General features: G+C 45.7%; 1 protein-coding gene across 1 annotated transcript in view; it reads right to left on the bottom strand.

Moving 5' to 3' along the window:
- Positions 1-19590, bottom strand: part of CCDC85A (coiled-coil domain containing 85A) — a gene marked incomplete at its 5' end in the record, with an annotated part of 76395 nt that overhangs the window by 11085 nt on the left and 45720 nt on the right. The window contains one exon of the mRNA XM_010019185.1: positions 7802-7878. Within this exon, the coding sequence (XP_010017487.1) occupies positions 7802-7878 (77 nt within the window). The remainder of the gene's footprint in view (positions 1-7801; positions 7879-19590) is intronic.

Raw genomic sequence — 19590 nt, 5'->3', positions numbered from 1 at the left:
AATACTGCCAGGGAGGGGGCAGCCACAGCTTCTCTGGGCACCCTGTGCCAGCCCCTCAGCACCCTCACAGGGAAGAGCTTCTGCCTCAGAGCTCATCTCAGCCTCCCCTCAGAGAGCTATTAACTCCTATTAACTTCATGCCTTACTTATTAAATAAATTTATTAAATAAATTTAATAAGGTATTTACATAATATTCTGAAATAAACCATTGTCTGATCCTGCATTAATTTCTTAACATGAGCAGGACACATCAGCTCACACTGCAAATCTGATCTGCAAACTGGTAAGACTGTCTCAAGTCCTATTTTCTTTCCAATAGCTATAAAAAGCCAAAGCAGAATTTCATGTTTGCTTTCATTTGCTGGCTGCCTGGCTAGCAAATCTGCATTAACTGTGTATATTAATCTGTATTAACATTAACATATTGAGTAATTTTGAATAAACAGTGCTGCACAACATCAGCATCTGAGAAATAATGTGCTTTTCTGCTCATCCTACACTGCCAACCTTCCCCTCTGCCCCTGCCCAGCCCTTGTGCCCAGGCTACAGCATGGCTTGCCTGTTGCCTCCTCTAACGTGTCCTCTGGGTGGGTTACACTGCTGCAGAAAGCACATTGCCTGAGGCAGGTAGAACCCACATAATAACCCATGTACATCTCAGAAAGAGAGGGCAATCCCTAAATGTGCAGCTCCATTTTCTGTTGGAAGTAAATGTACACAGTATCTAATGCCAACACGTGACTCCAGTGAACAGGAAATCTGAGTCAGCCCCATCATATCACGTAACAAGACAATGAGATGAATGGAAATTTAGTGTCTCCCTCACACTGACTGCAAAACATGAGGGATACTCAGGCCAGTCTCTCATAGAGGCAGAGGCAAACCCTGCACTGTGCCCTGGTCATGGTCAGAATAAAGACCCCTGTGTAGACCAGGGTATTTGATGGAGAGAACTAATCATGAGCTTTTCTACTTGAGCCAGTAGAAAACACCGTTTTCCAGCCCTTACTGTTGACCAGGGCAGTCGTGAATGAAAACCAGGTAGTGCAGAGCACACTGTGTGGCTCCAGTTGGTGATGGTTCACCTGCCAGCCCCTCTGGAGGAAGCATTCCACTTGCTGCCTGACTCCCAACCTCCCCACAGCAGCAGGGAGGGCTGAGGAGAGAGAACCACAGTCCCTTGTGCCCCCAGGACACTTGTAGTCACCTCCCCAAAGCTTCTGAGGGAACACGATTTTCCTGTCCACTGGGCACTGCTCTGTTCACTTACCATTGGAGACCTACTTCAAACGCCCCAGACCTCATCCTCCAGCAGCCTTTTATCCCAGAGGCAAGTGGTTTACTGGGAAGTATATCCTTCCTGCTGGGTAACTGCCACACCAGTTCAATCACTACCTGATGCTCAAAGTTCGCTTCTGATTTCCCCAGCCCTCACTTTCCCTGTTAGCTCAAAGGCAAACACAGGCTGTGTTTGTTGCCTTGTTTCAAGCAGGCAGGAGAAAGGAAACCAGAAAGCACTAAAACCTGCAGCGTGATGCTCTGCTGGATTACTAACACACTGCACAAAACTGCAACAATTGTTTTAGGGAACATTCCTGTCGATTAAAATACACACTTTTACAATGCTGCAAGTACTCAATATGTAACTCCTGTTCTCAAAGACCTCAGAAGAAACCTTGTGCATATTCCTGCCAAAATCCACACGGAATCATGGCTTATTTGAAGCACACTCAGATTCCTGAGTGGCCAAAACGATTGCTGGCTACACACCTTCATGGAATCCCAGACTGGTTTGTGTTGGAAGGAACCTTAAAGCTCAACCAGTTCCAATGAATGCCACAGGCAGGGACACCTTCCACTAGAGCAGGTTGCTTCAGAAACACCCATGTTCAGCAGCCTTTCATAAACCTCTTTTGCTGGTGAATGTGTAAGAGGAAAAGGTCCTGGGCTGTAGCACCTCCAAATCTTGGAGGCCACAGATACAGAGACCACCACTATGTAAGACCTGGAAGATTCAGTTTCTACAAGACTCTACTAGGACTTTACTAGAAAATTGTAAGTACCAACAAACTCTAGACCTTGGGAATTGCTCTGGGAACAAAAAACCCCAAACCAAATCTGTTCTTCTCTCTGAACTGCAACTCTTTTTGTAGCCAGGTTTTCCCTGAATTTGTATCTGGGTAACACCAAGCCCATAAGCTCTTCCCATTCAGTTAACCCAAGGTGAAAGCACTATGTTTGGTGCACCCAGAGACAAAGACCTTGGTCAGAACCTCAGCTGTTGTAACCTGAAGTCACTACATCAATGACCTATTAATTTAAACTGCGGAGGAGAGCACATGAAAGAACCTGGTGGGTGGATGCAGTTGATTTACTTTCAGCAAATATTTGATGACATGAGTAGATAACGTGGGTTTGTTGAATAGGCTTTAATTACCTTTTGGTTGAAGGATTCCCTATTCTCCTACATGCTATGGAAGGGAGGAGACAAACAGTATTGGGCTGTGAATAACACAGATTGCACAAAAAAAAAAATGCTAACCAAACAGTTCCCATCTTCTAATTAGATTTATAAGTAAACCCATGCCATGCACCCGGAAAATAGAACACACAGAGCTCAGCAAAAAGGGGTTTGAAAGAATTGGAAAGGGGTTGAAATAAAATGTGGCAGTCTAAATGAAGGGGGAAGAAAGAGGGAAATGGAAAGTGTTAGAAGTGCTTAAAAATAAACTAGTGTGTGCCTAAGGGTCACTCCTGCCATGTCACACTGAAACATACTGGAAAAGACAAACAAGGGTGCAAACCCCTCAAAGAGTGCCTGAAGCAACAGTGGGAATGAAAGAGATACAACAAATAGAGATGGAGAAGGACCAAAAGACTGGTAAAAGAAAGACCAAGGAACCAGAGGCAGGAAAGCACGTGTGGGAGGGAGCAGAAAGCCTCATGGTGCTGGTTGGTGTTGCACGCTGTGGAAGCTGGAGCTCAGCTCTCTGCATCCAGCCCCACTGTCCCATGCAGTTTGCTCGCCCAGAAAGCAGCATCCTGGCAACAGTTCATTTCCCCTTCATTAAAAGCTAAAGCTAAATTACAAGGACAGAGTTAGAAAGGGGAAATGTCTGACAATTCTCCTTCTCTGCCTCTTGCTCCCTCCTCCGACGAAACAAGCACTGAAGCAATTTAAACGGGGTGGTTTGCCAAGTAGATCTTTTGCAAATGCATTTGCTGTCATTACATGACAGATGTCCACATTTCCATAACATTCCAGCTGAGCTTATCAGCCCTGAAATACTACCCCTATGAAAACACAGGGAGATCTGCAGTTAATTGCCATGTGGATGCCAGATCCTGATCTCGCCTCCCCCAGCAAGAGGCACGGAGAGCGGTTACACACCGCACCAGGGCTGGGAGGACTCTCCTGCTTCCAGTTATCGAAGTTACTTGCTGACATGACAGATCTGCCATGCCCAGGAAGCTCCAGCTGGGATCTGAATCCATTTCCTTGATTACTGCTGAGTGGTTTTCATTACAGTGTGCACAGACATTATGTTCTGGTGTATTGGGTTTGTGTAGCAAGGTTTTGGTAGTGGGGGCTATAGGTGTGGCTTCTATGAGGAGCTGCTTGAAGCTTCCCCCATGTCCAATGGAGCCCATGCAGCCAACTCCATGACAGACCTGCCACTGGCCAAGGCTGAGCCTGTCAGTGATGGTGGCAGCACCCCCGGGATAACAGATTTAAGAAAGGGAGGAAAAAACCCTGCACAAGTGCAGCTGGAGAAGAGAACAGTGAGAGAATGTGAGAGAAACAGCCCTGCAGACACCACGGTCAGTGCAAGAGGAGGGGAGGAGGTGCTGCAGGCTGTGGTGTGGACCATGGTGAGGTAGGCTGTCCCCCTGCAGCCCAGGGAGGTCCATGGTGGAGCAGGTGGAGGACCCCACACTGGAGCAGGGGGATGCCCAAAGGAGGCTGTGACCCTGTGGGAAGCCCGCACTGGAGCAGGGTCTGGGCAGGACCTGTGGAGAGAAGAGCCTGTGCTGGAGCAGTGGAGCAGGTTTGCTGGCAGGACTGGTGACCCCCCAGGGGACCCACTCGGGAGCAGGGGAAGGGTGTGAGGAGTGCTCCCCTGAGGAGGAAGGAGCAGCAGAGACATCGTGTGATGAACTGACCACAGCCCCCATTCCCTGTCCTCTTGTGCTGCTGGGGGGAAAGGTAGAGAAAATCAGGAGTGAAGTTGAGCCCAGGAAGAGGGAGGAGTGGGGGGAAGGAGTTTTAAGATCTAGTTTTATTTCTCATTTTCCTATTCTGATTTGACTGGCAATAAATTAAACTCATTTCCCCAAGTGGAGCCTGTTTTGCCCCTGACAGTAATTGGTGAGGGATCTCTCCCTGTCTTTATCTTGACCCATGAGCCTCTCATTATATTTTCTCCCCCATCCAGCTGAGGATGGGTGTGATAGAACAGCTTTGGGGGGCACATGGCATCCAGCCAGTCAACCCACCACATCTGGTTAGAGCACTGGTCGTGCTATCTTGTGTTTTGGGGTTTTCTTTAGTGTTAGCAGCAAAATTCAACGCACAGGAATGCTGTAGCTGCAGGTACATATTAAGGCAGCAGAAGGCACTGCCAGAGCCCATGTGCCACAGAGAGCTTTCCTGCCCCAGCCCCATTGGGGTACTATGGCCTGAAATCCAAACCAGAAATGCTCTAGCTCAGATACTTTTGCCTCCACCACTGCTGTCACAGTCCCTCACCTCCACGAGGGTTTGAGAAGCACCAGTGCACACACAGCCCTCGTCTTGGGCACAGCCGGCACTGTTTGGCATTCCCAACACAAGACCCAGCTGCACACCATCAATCTTGGAAAGCATCTGCTTTCTTGCACAAAAATCCTATTTGTGGCCAGAAACTGAAAGGGTCTGGATCCTGTTACATGCTCTTTGAGAGAAGGCAAAAAAGAGAACATAAAAAGAACAGCTAATTACAGCTCTCACCAGCACAGCAAACCTACAACCCATCTATGGCTCCTCATAACTCTTAAACCCACCACTACGCTATAAACCACCACCAGAACAACTGTGCACAGCACAGGAAGAGACATTAACAGCCTGAAGTGAGTATGTGCATTTTTATACCTTTGCTATTACCTGATCAAACTAAAATATTGACTCAGTGGTGGTACTGCATTTCCCCTGATATAGGAGCCCTTCAGCAGAGCAGAGTGAACTAAAACTCAGATTCCATCTGAGCAATGATGGCAGCACTTAAACCCATTTTCTCTGGAAATGTTCTTGCTACTAAATATTAATAAAACCTTTACATTAGAGGGCTGTGGGGTTTTGAAAAGAACAAATGTGTACATAGGGAGACAAGCAATGCAAAAGAAATTGGAAAAGAACCACCCCTAAGTGATAGTTGGAAGAGGTGATTTAGCTGAAGAGGGTGTCAATGAATGTGCCAGTGCATTTTCACGAGTGACACATAAGCAGAAGTCCTGGGTTCAGGGGGAAAAGAAAGGGTAGTGAAAGGAAAAAGAAGGCAAGTGTAGCAGGAGGAGAGAAAAAAACCTCAGAAAGCAAGGCAAGGACTCTCCAGTAAAGATCTATCAGAGGCTTCATACAAGTGTGAGTTGTCACCTCTTGTACCACGCGCAGTCCTGCAACTCCCAAAGCCTCCCACTGCTCCAGTACCATCAAAGAGGTGCTGTGCACAAAGCAAAAGGCACTTTCTTACTGAAGCTCTGGTGAAATTTTAAGGCAAAACACTGTAAGAGCTGTGCCAAAAACCTTCATCAGTTGTGGAGCTCATCATATATTTTCAGCTGATTTCTCAAAAGCGCTTGGTCTGGCTTCACGCCCAACGAACTCCCATTGCTGCCATTAAAGGAATCGAAGCAGCGCCAGGAGCTGATGCATTTCCATCCTGCATCCTTGTCTTTGTGACAGGGCCTGATCACTGCTCACAGCACGTTCAAGGTGTCACTCAGAGGAACAACAAACCCCCAAATGAACTCATGCAAATGTGATGCCAAGGTAAGTGAATGCGAAGTCAGAGCAAGCTTGATGTCTACATTTCCTTCCTCGTCCCAGAGCAGTGACTTTCTTCAGGAGGAAAGGTGAGATATGTCAGGAAACAAGAACCTTCTCATTATTTCTTAGCATAAAGTATCTAGAAGCACTAGGAGATTTTTCAGAACTCTCTTACAGATCCTTGTGCCAACAAACCCAAACATAGGCTAAACTCTGACCTGTGTATTTAAAACCAAAATGCAGTTTGCAGGTTTGCTTACCTAGTTCTCCCCCTTCAAACCCCCACAATCAGCGTATTTTGTTCCAGTTACTTTTTCCACAGCTACAGGCTTAGGTGCTATAGTCACAAGCACTATTGTCTGGTTTTGGCACCCCATCTCAGGTATTTTCAATGAACTCAAGGCTCACGATGTGGGTGTTCCAGTCTTTGGCAAGCTCTGGGAATGCATTTCATGGGTCCCCACTTGAGCACCTCAAACCCCAGACAAAAAAAAGCCATATGAGCATTCCTAAAGATCTTGCCCACAAAGAATGTTCTGCACAACTTATCCCCCAGTGCTGTTCCAGACCCAACACAAACCACAACAGTATTTTGCAGGCCCTGGACAATGTTCTTGGCAAGAAAAACATATGCCTGATCAGCGAAGATCAACCTTTGTCTTTCCTGTTGAAGACTCTGAACATGTTGTTGGACAGACATTTAACCATTCTGGCTGTCCTTCTTCTCCAGATCAAAAAGTTAGGGTACAGAGAAGCTACATAAACTGCTCAGTGTCACCAAGAGCTACAGAGGCCCTTCCAACTGTCATATTATGGGTGCGGAAAAACCCACCACACTTGGTTTAAAATCTGCCTTAAGGCAATTGTTAACCCAGGGCTGAGATCTTCTGACTGATCTCAGTTTATAGAAATGAATAAATCTTAGCCAGTGGAGTCTACTTCTTAAGCATTTTACTGTTATCTTGGACGTCCCGTTCAAATAACAGTGCTGAGCATTTTTTTTAAGGCCAATGTCTTAATTTAAAGTAGTGTTTGATTTAAACGAAATGCAACTTCTTTTTTCTGCCAAGGGGCAACTTCATTTGGAGACTCTATGGATTTTTCTAAGGATTACTTCATAAAATATAATAGAAAGGTGCTGGTTTGTATGTGTATATATAAAGAATTAACAAGTGTCTTTGATTCATTCTTAACGAACTTCAAAACTTTTCATTCTTAAAAAAGTATATCTGAAAAACCTTTAACTTCGTATTTGCTTATTTGTTCAATTTAATTTCAGTTTTGTATTTATGTATCTAATATAGTCCTCAAAAATATTAACAGTAATATATAACCCAATTACCATTACTTAAAACATTTGCATTTCCAGAGCAAAATATTTTAGTTAATTGTAAATAGCACTTGGTATGTTAACAAGAAGACGCTCTTGGAATAAAACCAGAATGCAAAGGGTCAGTTCACTGTGATTTCCAACCCTTACATTAATTAATTATAAGAAGCAGCTTCCAGTGAATTTTTCTTAGCAAGGTACCAACACCTGCAAAGGAGAAAAATGAATGAAAGCATTGTCATAGCCTTAAAGAAACACCCCACTCAACCACGAGCAAGATGAACAAGCAGATGTGAGTGCCTTTGGTCATCCAAGTGATGAGCCCGAGTGTTCAAACGCGGTAGTAACAATGTCAGATGAGACGTGACACTGTATCTCACGCGGGAAGACCCGAGCGCTGCTCTCTAGCTTCTGGCTACTGTTCCCACCAAGAGAAGTCACCCACCTGGGGCAGCATGCGATTTTCCTCCTCCAGCTGTCTTACTCTTGCCTCCAGCTGCCTAACATAGGACAAGGTTGATTCTAAAAAATCAAACAGAAAAAAAGAACTCGTATTATCCACAGAGATCTGCTTGTGTTTGCTCACGTCAGAGCCTGCGCCACGTTCTGACTTGGACTCACAGCAGATGGCCTCTCTCAAACGTTCATGAAACAGTCAGCTCTGCTCCTCTCAAGAGCACTGCAAATAATGCTGCTGCTAAAATGAATCTAATTCTTTGTTGCCTGTGATTCTAAACTGCTGCACTTTGAGGTGGTCCCTACTCAGACACAAGGTACCTCACAGAAAGGCAACACAGACTTGAGTTCTTCCAGCCCATCCCTCGAACCCTGTGAGCTTGTGCTGTGTTTTGGAAATACCCCACAAGAATAATGCATTATCCCACTGAAAAGCTCAGAAAGAGAGGACAGACTTTGCAGGAAGATGCAGTGGAAGAAGCCCCCCCCCCAGCCCTATGTAGCTCTGGTGGCACACATGCAGCCTCCCGCAGGCCGTGCTCTCGCCTGTGGGGAATACAGCAGCTTGCCAGCACAGAGGCTCAAGCCGCATCCTCTGCTAGGGACATGTTGTCATGGCTCAAGCCTGTGCTACCAACCAGATGTGTGTACCCAGGGCCTCGGGAGGGTTTAGAGCCTGGTTGATAGCACAACAGCCAAGGGCACAGCGCTGCTCACAGTGTGTGCTCCTCACCCCCCATGGCCAGAGCAGTGCCATACTAGGACATGTCCTCACAGCACTGCTCTGCTATGCAGGCTTGTGGAGGAGCAGAATCCTGCCCGTTCTATCTACAATCAACCTCACTGACCTTCATAAGATAATTTAGAATCATGGAGAAATAGAAAGGTTTGTGTTGAAGGGACCTTAAAGCTCCTCCAGCTCCAACCCCTGCCACGGGCAGGGACACCTTCCACTAGAGCAGGTTGCTCCAAGCCCCTGTGTCCAACCTGGCCTTGAACACTGCCAGGGATGGGGCAGCCACAGCTTCTCTGGGCACCCTGTGCCAGCGCCTCAGCACCCTCACAGGGAAGAGCTTCTTCCTTATATCCAGCCTAAATCTCCCCTTTTTAAGTTTGAACCCAGTAACAAATGAAATGAATAATAAATAAATGACATAAAATCACACCTTTCCCATCCCCATCAAATCTCTTCTTCCACATAGTAAAATATCAATGAGGAAAAAAAATCCCAAACTTTGTTAATTATGAAGAATATGAGTCACTTCTAGTCTGTTCTGTGCCCAAGAACTTCATGCAAGCTTCATCCAAAAGCTTTATCATCACACTTTTTTGGGTCACAGAGAATTTCTGCTATTCAAGTCCTGCACCTAAGAGGAATAGATACCTGAGAAAGTAGCATTTGACTGTAAGAGAAAATATACCTTCTCAGTGCAGAAACACTGCTGTGGCTCTTGGACCTCCTTGTATGTAGATGGAAGTCTAACAGGTACTTACTCCTGACTCAATGATCCACTCACCTTTCTCTGAGATGTCAACTCCTGTAACATATCTGTAGTAATAGAATTATCTCTCTGATGATTAATAGTACAGAATCCACGGGTATTGGGCAGTTGTATCAGTTGACATAAGCCTGCAAAGCTGCATTGACCACAGAGCTGTTCACTGCTTCAAACTGGCAGATGAATTTGTGCAGCAGTTTCCTCTGGTACCTAATCACCTTGCCAGCCCACCCATAAAGTAAAGGTGTCACTTACTGCTCTTACAAGACTGCTGTAGGCTAAAATATGCCTGCACAGTGTGTGGGAATTTACACAGCATGAAGACAACACAGAGTAATTTGCCAAAAATGATTAATACACAGTGAGGCACTGGGTTAAAAATAGCACTGCACAATGAAAGAGGTAACGTGAGGTTCTGCGCGCTCTGCTGCATAAGGATACCCATAGCCAGCGATGGTGCATCTCTGGGGAGCCACTAAGCCAAGCTCAGCTGAGCACTTAGAAGATGAGCAGCTTATTCAATTAACTGCATACGACAGGGTCCCTCCCACCACATCAGCTCCTTCCCAGCAGCAGCACTGCTGGGGGAGCAGCGGAAGCTCCCTCACCATTATGGCCATTAGCACAGGCAATAGCTCCCAGAATATCTCATCTCTTTGTTGTTCTCTACATAAGATGGTTCCTTTGGAGCCAGCTTTTCAAAAGGACTGAAGCAGGGGCTTTCTTTGGCACTTGCCATCTCTGAATTCACTGGTTACAAGTCCATGGCTATATTAGCTTGGGTTTGGACCTGATTCTCAAGTCCAATTTCCCAGCTGTGCCCACCAGCCTGCTTTATGCAAGGTCCCTTCTGGATTCTTTTCAACTCTGGGTCTTCTGTAGTTATCTAGTTTACTGTTTAACAGCTCCACATAGGATGCACATCTCTTGGCAAAGTCTGCCTCTCAGTTTTATTTCTTCACTTAGATGCCGGGAGTCCATAGCCAAGATCTGTGCTGCTTCAAATCACATAACTCTGCTCCAGTGCCAGTTCATACCTGCTGAGGGTTTGGTCTGAAATCTCTGCCCCTGTTAACCCTTCAAAAGTGTGAAACAGTTATTTAAATCCCCTTTTGTAATCTGATTAAAACAGAAAATTAGATCATCTACCAAGCTAGATCAAAGGCTTGAGCTAGCAAATCCTTATTTATGTGAGTCTTCCTGACATGTAGACTGGATGCATATATATTTCAGTATCTGTTAATATATTTATGCTGTGATGCTATGAGCTTAGAGGAAAAAATGAGCAGAAAAGCCAGTCAAGGACATAAAAGACAGAGGAATTGAAAATACATGGAGTGAAACACTGTCACCAAACTTCAAACAAACAAAGTTGCATCTTGAAAGTATTTATGAGAAGGTCTGTATGATCCATCTATTCCTAATCAGGCTGGAGACCAGGAATGAGCTCTAAATAAAGAGCAAAGCTTAAAATGCCATCCAGCAAACAGTTACCTGCTACCACTCCCCTTGTCATCTCAGGCAAATTGCCACAAGGCAATTAAGCACTTCAAAACTGAAGCAGAATGAACTGATGATAATAATGCTTCAGCTTCAATATCTGAGCTGCAAACACATGCATCCCAAAGGGAAAGCAGTAGAGAAGCTTAGCATCACTTCCCTATCATTACTGTTATCTGATAATCAGGCATTTAGTGAGATGGCACAATGTGTCAGGCAACCACTGCTCTGCAACACAACCTGTGCAAACAAGCTGATCCCAAGCTGCTGTTATTAGTCATGAAACCTTTCTGTGTTTTATCCTTCCCCAAACAGATCTCTCTCCCACCGCTCATTTTCCCTGAGCTGCAGGTACACAGAAAAGCCCTCCCTTATTTGCAGGATCTTAAACTTAGTTGTAGATTGCTCATAGATAAACTTCCAACCACCAATGCACCAAGAACGCAACCAAGGGGAAACAGCATTTGTATTAACACCATAAAAGCTCAGATACAGTGTTCTGGGTAACAGCTCAGAAGCTGTTAACTATGTGCAGATCAAACACATCCTCAAATAAAACCAGACAATTCACTGAGGGCCATGTCTAAACAAGATCTGACCACAGAGACATGACACTGCAGTAGCCAAACCACCAGTCTCATCACCATGTTTATTTCTGCTCCATCCCATCTTCCTTCACCAGGCACCTCTACAAGAGTGACAATTTTAAACAATTCCCACTCTCAGGAATGGATTCCTACCAAATGAGCTTCTCTACTTGAGCTTTTCGTGCTCTTGGCATCATTGAAAATGGGATCGCTGTGTGGTGCTTTATTCCAGGGCTGAAACTAAAACTCTTCCAAATCATTAGAGAAACAGCAGTATCTTGCTTTTAGGAAAATGCAGTGACAGCCAACTCTTTCTCCACATCTGTCACTCTAACATGTTATTAGAGAACATCAATATTTATAGCTGATCTCTTTTTTTTTGACATCCACACTTGAAGCCAGTAGATATTTTGGGGTTATGTCAAACTTTATCAGACTCTTACACTGTTCCAAAGGCACATTTGTGCCTTGGCTTTATCCATTTTTGTGTGGCTGCGCCTGATCTCAGTCTATCAAGTAGCTCATAAAGTTCTTTAAGCCAGATTATCCTCTGCTATTTCAGAATGGTTAAAGACGTCACATCACATTCTCATACTTTCCTTTTTTCTGGGTTTGCAGAGACTAGAGGGGTACAACTTGCAGGCACCCGTGGGACTGCACTGGATAACTTCCGAAGGACTGAGGTCCTATACCACCTCTTAGCTCCCTGCAAAGCAAATAGATCAGAACCCCACAGAAAGCAACCTACACTTCTACTTGTGTTCAAACCAGCTTGAGTAACAAGCACAGTATGGCTGGTGGAAGGAGCTTTGTCTTATGACTAGAGGAGTACTTGAGGTAAAGAAAGAGCAGGAGATGCAACACCTCTAGGACTGATACAAACTCACAAAGTAATGCACAAGAAATGCTGTAACTCAGTGGCAAAAATCTGGTTTTCTGCATTTTTAAAGAATACTGATTACAAATTATAAGAGTTGTCTGCAAAAACAGCACCTCCCTTTGAGTAACTTTAAAGGACAAACCCATCAATGCAAAAGATGCTACTCACTTTGTGGAAGTTAAAAAAGACTTACAGAATCTTTTAACTTTGGAGAAACCTGATAACACAGGGGATGAGAAAAGCAGACATTCCAGAGGAAAGAAGTAGAACAAAATCCTCAAAGCACTTAGAAGGAGAAACTGTTTGCTCTGATCCCTAGCTGGTAACTTATGGCCAGCATGAAGAGAAGATGCTATGACTGACAAAAGGCTGCTCTGAAGCAGCAGCAAATGGTCAGAAAATGGAGAAACATGGTTTCATGATAATGCAAATGTCACCTCAGTTCTGTTAATATCAACATTTTCTGCTTCCACTAGCTCAGCTCTTTAGGTTCCTAAAGGAGGTCACCAGAACCTGGAGAGCTGTCACATCCCAATGCAGTATTTTAACCACTTACAGTATAAATGAGGGAAAGTGCCAACAATTTATTTCAGCAAAGACTTCAGCATGTTATGTGTAGTGATACCATGATGTATGGCACTGAAGGTATATTCCGCTTCAACAGGGAAAGCCATTTGTTACGCTGCTCCTCCTGCGCTGTGTTGGCAGGGATATAATAATTGCATATCAGATCACATTTTGGTCATTCAAATCCACACCCCGCATCCTGCAATGAAAACTAAATCATCTTTCAAGAAATGGGAGATGAAAACCAAGGCTGTGCATGGGCTACTTTAAACCCTCCTGTAATTAACTGACAGCTCCATATGTTTATTGAAGGGTTTCTGTGCTAACTGGGGAGCAGATTCAATGACACGCAAAGTATCTCCCTGTCCTATAATTCCTAGCCATCTGATTTAATTACTTCAGTATTAATATTCATGACTAAACCATGTTATTACTGCAATCCATCTTCTTTAAGCTGCCTCATTGGAATATAAGTAAAAAAATCACACTTTTGGATTTACAGGAAGGCAAATTCCCACCTCCTGCATCTCTGAACCAGTGGAGCTGCTCAGTGCTTACGCTGGCAGCACCCAACCACCCAGCAGCAGGATTCAGTGACCTCTGAAGGTCGTTTTTAGCCCTGTCTTCTGTGATTTTCTATTATGGTTGCACATCTTATGTAACACTCTATTGAGTAAGTGCTGGAGAAGTTATTAAAGTGCAGCTGAATTCCCCTGTAACACGGCGACAGGAGGATTAGTGCTCTCATGTAGACAGACCGACATTTGCCTAAGGCCACATTTTATGAAGCTCATCAGAATGTTTAGGAGCTATTTACCACTTAAGCACATGTTCCTGGGAAGTTCTGGGACAGCCACCACCCGAGCATTAGCATTAGGGTAGGGTTTGCATTTCTCAGGGTTGCTGCTGTCTGACATTCTCCTACCCCAAGCTGAGATTTCTTGTGATTACGGATCCAGCACTTCTTGACTTCTCCCTGTATTTAAAAATAGGATTACCCAAGCTTAGCTAGTTCACCAAGTAGAATCATAGAATAGTTAGGGTTGGAAAGGACCTTAAGATCATCTAGTTCCAACCCCCCTGCCATGAGCAGGGACACCACACACTAAGCTATGTCACCCAAGGCTCTGTCCAGCCTGGCCTTGAACACCTCCAGGGTTGGAGCATTCACAGCTTCCTTGGGCAACCTATTCCAGTGCCTCACCACCCTCACTGTGAAGAACTTCTGCCTTATATCTAACCTAAAGTTCCCCTGTTTAAGTTTAAAGCCATTAAAGAGTACTTCAATACTGAATGCTAGCAAAGGGAAAAGCTTACATATGCTAATTCAAGCATCCAGAATGCAACCTTACCCCTGCCGCTTAGTTTTATTTCTCAGGCAGCATGTGCCACGTTTCCCTTTTTCAGCACACGCTACACACAGACATGTGCCAATTATGGTGTTTCTGTAATCAGGCATTTGCACACAGATTTCATTCAAAAATAGTGTCTTCTCAGTTGCAGCAGCTTTTAATCATAAATCAGCAATTTATTACAGGAAAAAATACTTTAATGTCTTGAGGCAGCTCGAGCCATGCCTTTAATGATCCATCTCAGTGGGGATCTTACCGCTCTGCCCAAAGGAGGATGGAGCCAGGAGGAGGCTGGTCTCTGCTCCCAAGGAACAAGGGATGGGACAAGAGGAACCGGCCTCAAGCTGCCCCAGGGCAGGTTTAGCTGGAGCTGAGGAACAATTCCTTGCCCAGAGGGTGCTCAGGCATTGGAACAGGCTGCCCAGGGCAGGGCTGGAGTCACCGTCCCTGCAAGTGTTCACAGCCCGTGGAGCCGAGGCCTCAGTGCCAGGGGTTAGTGGTGGCCTTGGCAGGGCTGGGAATGGTTGGGCTGGATGAGCTGAAAGGGCTTTTTGAACCTGGTTGATTCTGTGGTTCTATGTTATTGATTTAGGTTTGCATTGGTTGGAGGTTTTGTTGCATGTTTCATTCTAGGGTGCAACAAAATTTCCAGTTGAATTCACCTAAAAAAAAAAAAAAAGCTTAAAAAATAAGCTAAAAAACCTCTCACAGGGATCTGACTTCAGGAGTACCTAAAAACGACATCAGATGTCGGATGAGGTCAGCTTTTGCTTTCTGCTTCTCTGAAGCTATCCATAACACTCATGCTAGCGGCTGGGTAACGCTGTCACGCTAATGGCCTGCTGTAACACTAACCTTGGTTTGTTGGGGGTTTTTTGGTGCTAGAAGTGACAAAGGCAAAGCTTTTCTTCCTGGCCTGTTTGATATCCTGTTAGCTCCACTTCAGCCTGTGCTAAATGCATTTGCTATGTTATTGATGAAAACTGAGAAAATCAAACCCATTATTCTATTGCTTGAAGCTTGCCCACTGGCTGATAGCTTGTCCTGGTATTGATTTGTGTGTTTTCTTATTGGTAAAACCCTTATCAGCTCCACTTACTTAACTGCTCAGGTTTGCCCCTGTGCCACTGCTCTCTCATTTGCTCATTAGGAGCATCCCACAAATGCAGGAACATCCCCCCAGACTGGAAGTGCAGCAGAAGGAGAAGAGGGGGATTCAGTGGGCTCCTATGGGAAATAAAATGTAAGACTGGGAAAGACAAGCCTGGGAACAGCTTTGTTTGGGGAAGGAAGGTACATGAGGGCACTGGCTTGGAGAGATAAATAAGGGAGGGTTGTACTACTGGTACATAAGAAAACAAGCTACAAAATCTCCTGATTGTATTGATTTGGATCTGTTAAGTGGTCCCTTGCTGAAGAGAACCTGGGTCCCTTGCAAAGACATGGCCAGTGTGAAGCCATGCGTGCCCACATGGCCTCATGATCCACAGAGCTACCACAGACCCAGCTTCTCCCGTTCTCCTGTGCCCATGTTAAATGACCATTTGCAGTACAACAAAATGAAAAAGAAAAGAATAAATGAAAATATAAAGCTTCCCAGCAACAGCAAGAGAGCAGAGGACCAGAGGGTCAAACTGCCTGAGGTGCTGAACACATGCACTGACGGGCCCTTATCACCCCTGCCACTCCCCACAGTTGCTCACAGCCATCTTTCTTATCACCTAGAATTGTGTTTCACAAGCTTCAACCATCAGATGCTGAAGAAACACAGTGTAGAAAAGTCAGTATTGGTACAGCAAGTTCTAGTTAATAATTACATTGGCTTCTACTTGGAAGACTGCAATGTAGGCCAAAACTGAAAACTACATCTCCAGGAATTCTGAATCAGATCAAACCTGTGAATCACTCTCATGCTCATCCATTGCCTTGTTAGGAGGCAGTTATCCACCCTGTAAAATCCCTTTTCATGGGTTATGATTTGTGTGACTCAGAACCAAATTCAAATGATGTTCCTGGGAGAGCAGAAATAGACGCTTTCACATTACTGAAGGCATTGAACAAGAGCTCACACACTTTTTCTTGCTACAACTACAAAATAGATGCCAAAACTCAGAACAAAGATCGATAGCCACGTGATATGTGGAGGAACCACCAAGCCATGCTCCTCTTCTTTGTTAAGGTATCTCCTTGTGTGAGTGAAACCAGCAGTTCACACTCTGGGTTTACATGGGGCAAGTCTGGATGGAGAGACAAAGGCTGGGAAGGACCCTGTAGCTGTGCACACCATTAAAGTGGCCACCACAGACTGCAGCTGCATGGCAACAGAGTGCATCCTTCTGTCTATAGGCTGTAGACCATGGCACACAGTGAGCTGTGTCAGGGAGTCCTTTCCTCACCCTTTACATGTCTCCTTGCTTAGAGAGGTCTCCAGTGAGGTAGCCTCACCTGGGAGATCCTGGACAACAAACAATCACAGCTTCAAGAGATGTCCTGGCAGCAAGCAGAGCCAGGAAAGCAAGAGGAGGAGTAAGGTCACTGTCTCAGGCTCTGTTTCTAGCTCCTTGGCTCCCTTCTGATCCTGCTGTTGCTCCATTTCCTGCAATAGAAGCATCCTGCAGTGAACTGTGGTGTGCAGAGAGCAGCATGATGCTGCCAGAGAGCCCATGTGGAGACAGCATCTCCCTTGTGCAGAACAATGCAGCAACACCCCGTCCTCAGGGGAAAGGTACCACTTAATAATAACCCAGGAAGATAGCAGGATTTAATCCAGCTATTATCCATGAGACTGCTGTCTCAGGGGCACAGGAAAAGATGCTGATAGGGTCAGGAATCTTTTATGTTCACTCTTAAACTGAGAACATCTTTACTAGCTGTGCTAAAAGCTCTGCCAATACACAATTTTGTATTGCAATAATGAGTCCTACTTTCTAAGGAGCTGAAATTCAGACCTGTCCATCAGTCTTCCTGCATCTGCTCGGCCCTGCCTCATTCGTGCCCGAGGCAATGCCAGGTAGCCTGCAGCTACACACAGCCCTGCTGCCGGGAGGGACAGACCTCATTGCCAAGTGGGAAGAGAGGGCAAAGGGGACACCAACACCTCTAGAAACAAAGGCATCAAAATGTGCAGCCCTTCCACACGGCTGCAGGCATCCTCTGGCCTGGGGCAGGCTGTCTGCATGGCAAGGATACCCCTCCGAGCAGCCTGTCCCTGCAGCCATGAGCACTTGGCAGCAGTGTGGTGTCTCCTCCTGGAGGCAGAGCATCGGCAGGAGGCACCAACCACAGCAGGTCACCACTGACACTCCATCTACTCAGAAAGAAGATGGACAATGTCCTCCCCCAAATCCTGTCTTATTACAGATGGATACTTACTGGGAAACACAGCAGGGAAAACCACAGAACCAGCAGGTCTCCAGGGGAAAGAGAAGCTAGATTTATACTATTACCCGTCTCTGTGGATGAGCGATGAGGAACGCTCCTGTGATCAGGCAAGAGCAGGAGTGAAGATTTAAAATTATCATCACGAAAGGGGGCTTTGGATTAATTCCCCTACACAGAGTGATTAAGATGTAGGACAGGCTATTGAATGTAGTAAAAGATGTTGCAAGATTAAATATGTCCTCGAGACTGAAACCACCCTCTTGCTTCCCACAGCCCATTAAAGAGCCATCATATCATAATGCTTTCCTGTCCCTACTGAGCCTGGTCACATCCGAAGCTGGAAAGATGACCATTCTGTAAAATTACTCCACTGGCAATCTCAGCACAGAACCTAATTCTGAGCAAAAATTAACTATCCATTTCATGCTGGCAGCTACATGATAACAGAGGAGAAGGCTCCATCTCTTCTGTAAGACTTTTTTGGCTGAATGTGGAAAAGAGTAATAAAAAGAAGATTTAAATGACATGGCTTTTGAGCCAAAAATCTGTCAGTGCAAGTATGTCTCTATCTATAGGTACTCACATCTCCAATAGTCTGTCTGCCAGGCAACACAGAACAAGAGCCTGGGCTCCCCAGTGCAGCATCCATGTCTCCAGACAAAATCCCTGGGAGGGGAAAGCTCCCAGAGGGATCTCAAAGATCAGGAATCAGTCTAAATGTCCAGCTCTGGCTGAATCAGCCCCTTACTAAACTACTTCAGCACTATGGAAAACTGCAGATGTCTCCAGCGTGTTCCTCATACCTCAAACAAGCCTGACCTTGGAGGCATAAAGATGCCTGTGCCAGAACAGTGCCAAGCACCCACCTAACACAAGATCCTGCCATTTCCTTCATTTCTGGAGATCTGACCCAGCATATCTGTGGGCCTGACACAATGCTGAGATTATGTGATTATTCGAGTGAGACTCTCAGCAGCCACTGCTTCTTCAGAGCCACAGCCAGGGCAGGGCTGGCCAGGCTGAGGGGGCTCGTGTGCTGCACACCAAACCCTCACACATTGGATTTTAAGGCATCCAAGCTCTCCCAGGGACAGGGTTTAGGCACCTTTCACACATTTCCCCATTCACGTGGTCAGACATACATAGAATCATGGATTGGTTTGGGTTGAAGGGACCTTCAAGCTCATCCAGCTCCAAGTCCTGCCACAGGCAGGGACGCCTTCCACTAGAGCAGGTTGCTCCAAGCCCCTGTGTCCAACCTGGCCTTGAACACTGCCAGGGATGGGGCAGCCACAGCTTCTCTGGGCACCCTGTGCCAGCACCTCAGCACCCTCATAGTGTACAATTATTGATAAGCTGCACTATACACATTTATCTGCTTTAAAGCTGTCAGCTTAACAACTGTATAACAATGTATGTACCTTCCTGAGCCAGCAAATGGTGGCTGAGCCCCTTGTGCTCTCCTTCTCTTTCTCCTAGTCATGTATCTGCAATGTCTTTGTAGCAAAAACCAGCTGAGACTTCCTACATCAGTGTGTTCAATAACCAGCTGCCCATTTCCTGGTCAGCATAAAGGATTTCTCCAGTGGTTTTATATAGCTTGCATAGGTCCTGGGACAGCAGATGTGGTAGCTCCCTTAGGATGCTACTGCCTGCTCTGTTGGTAGCCCCTCCAATGATGCAGCTTTTTACCAGTATTAATGAAGCTAATCCTGGGGCTTTAGTATGATGAGATCACCCTCCTCGTCAAAGAGGTTAATGAAGTGCTTTCACTTCACTGCACTTCCAAAACATTTAGGAGAAAGATTCAAATACATCTGCAGGCAGCTCTAAGTAAAGGGCGGTCTTCTGCAGAACAGCCTTTGTACATCTTGTCCAGCTCTGGGGCAACAGCACAAGAGGGACATGGAGCTGTTGGAGTGAGGCCAGAGGAGGCCCCGGAGCTGCTGCGAGGGCTGGAGCAGCTCTGCTCTGGAGCCAGGCTGAGAGAGCTGGGCTGGGGGAGCTGGGGC

Source organism: Nestor notabilis, unplaced genomic scaffold, assembly GCF_000696875.1.
Source record: "Nestor notabilis isolate BGI_N333 unplaced genomic scaffold, ASM69687v1 scaffold14587, whole genome shotgun sequence".
Classification (NCBI taxonomy): Eukaryota; Metazoa; Chordata; class Aves; order Psittaciformes; family Psittacidae; genus Nestor; species Nestor notabilis.
This window is presented reverse-complemented; position numbering and strand designations above follow the sequence as displayed.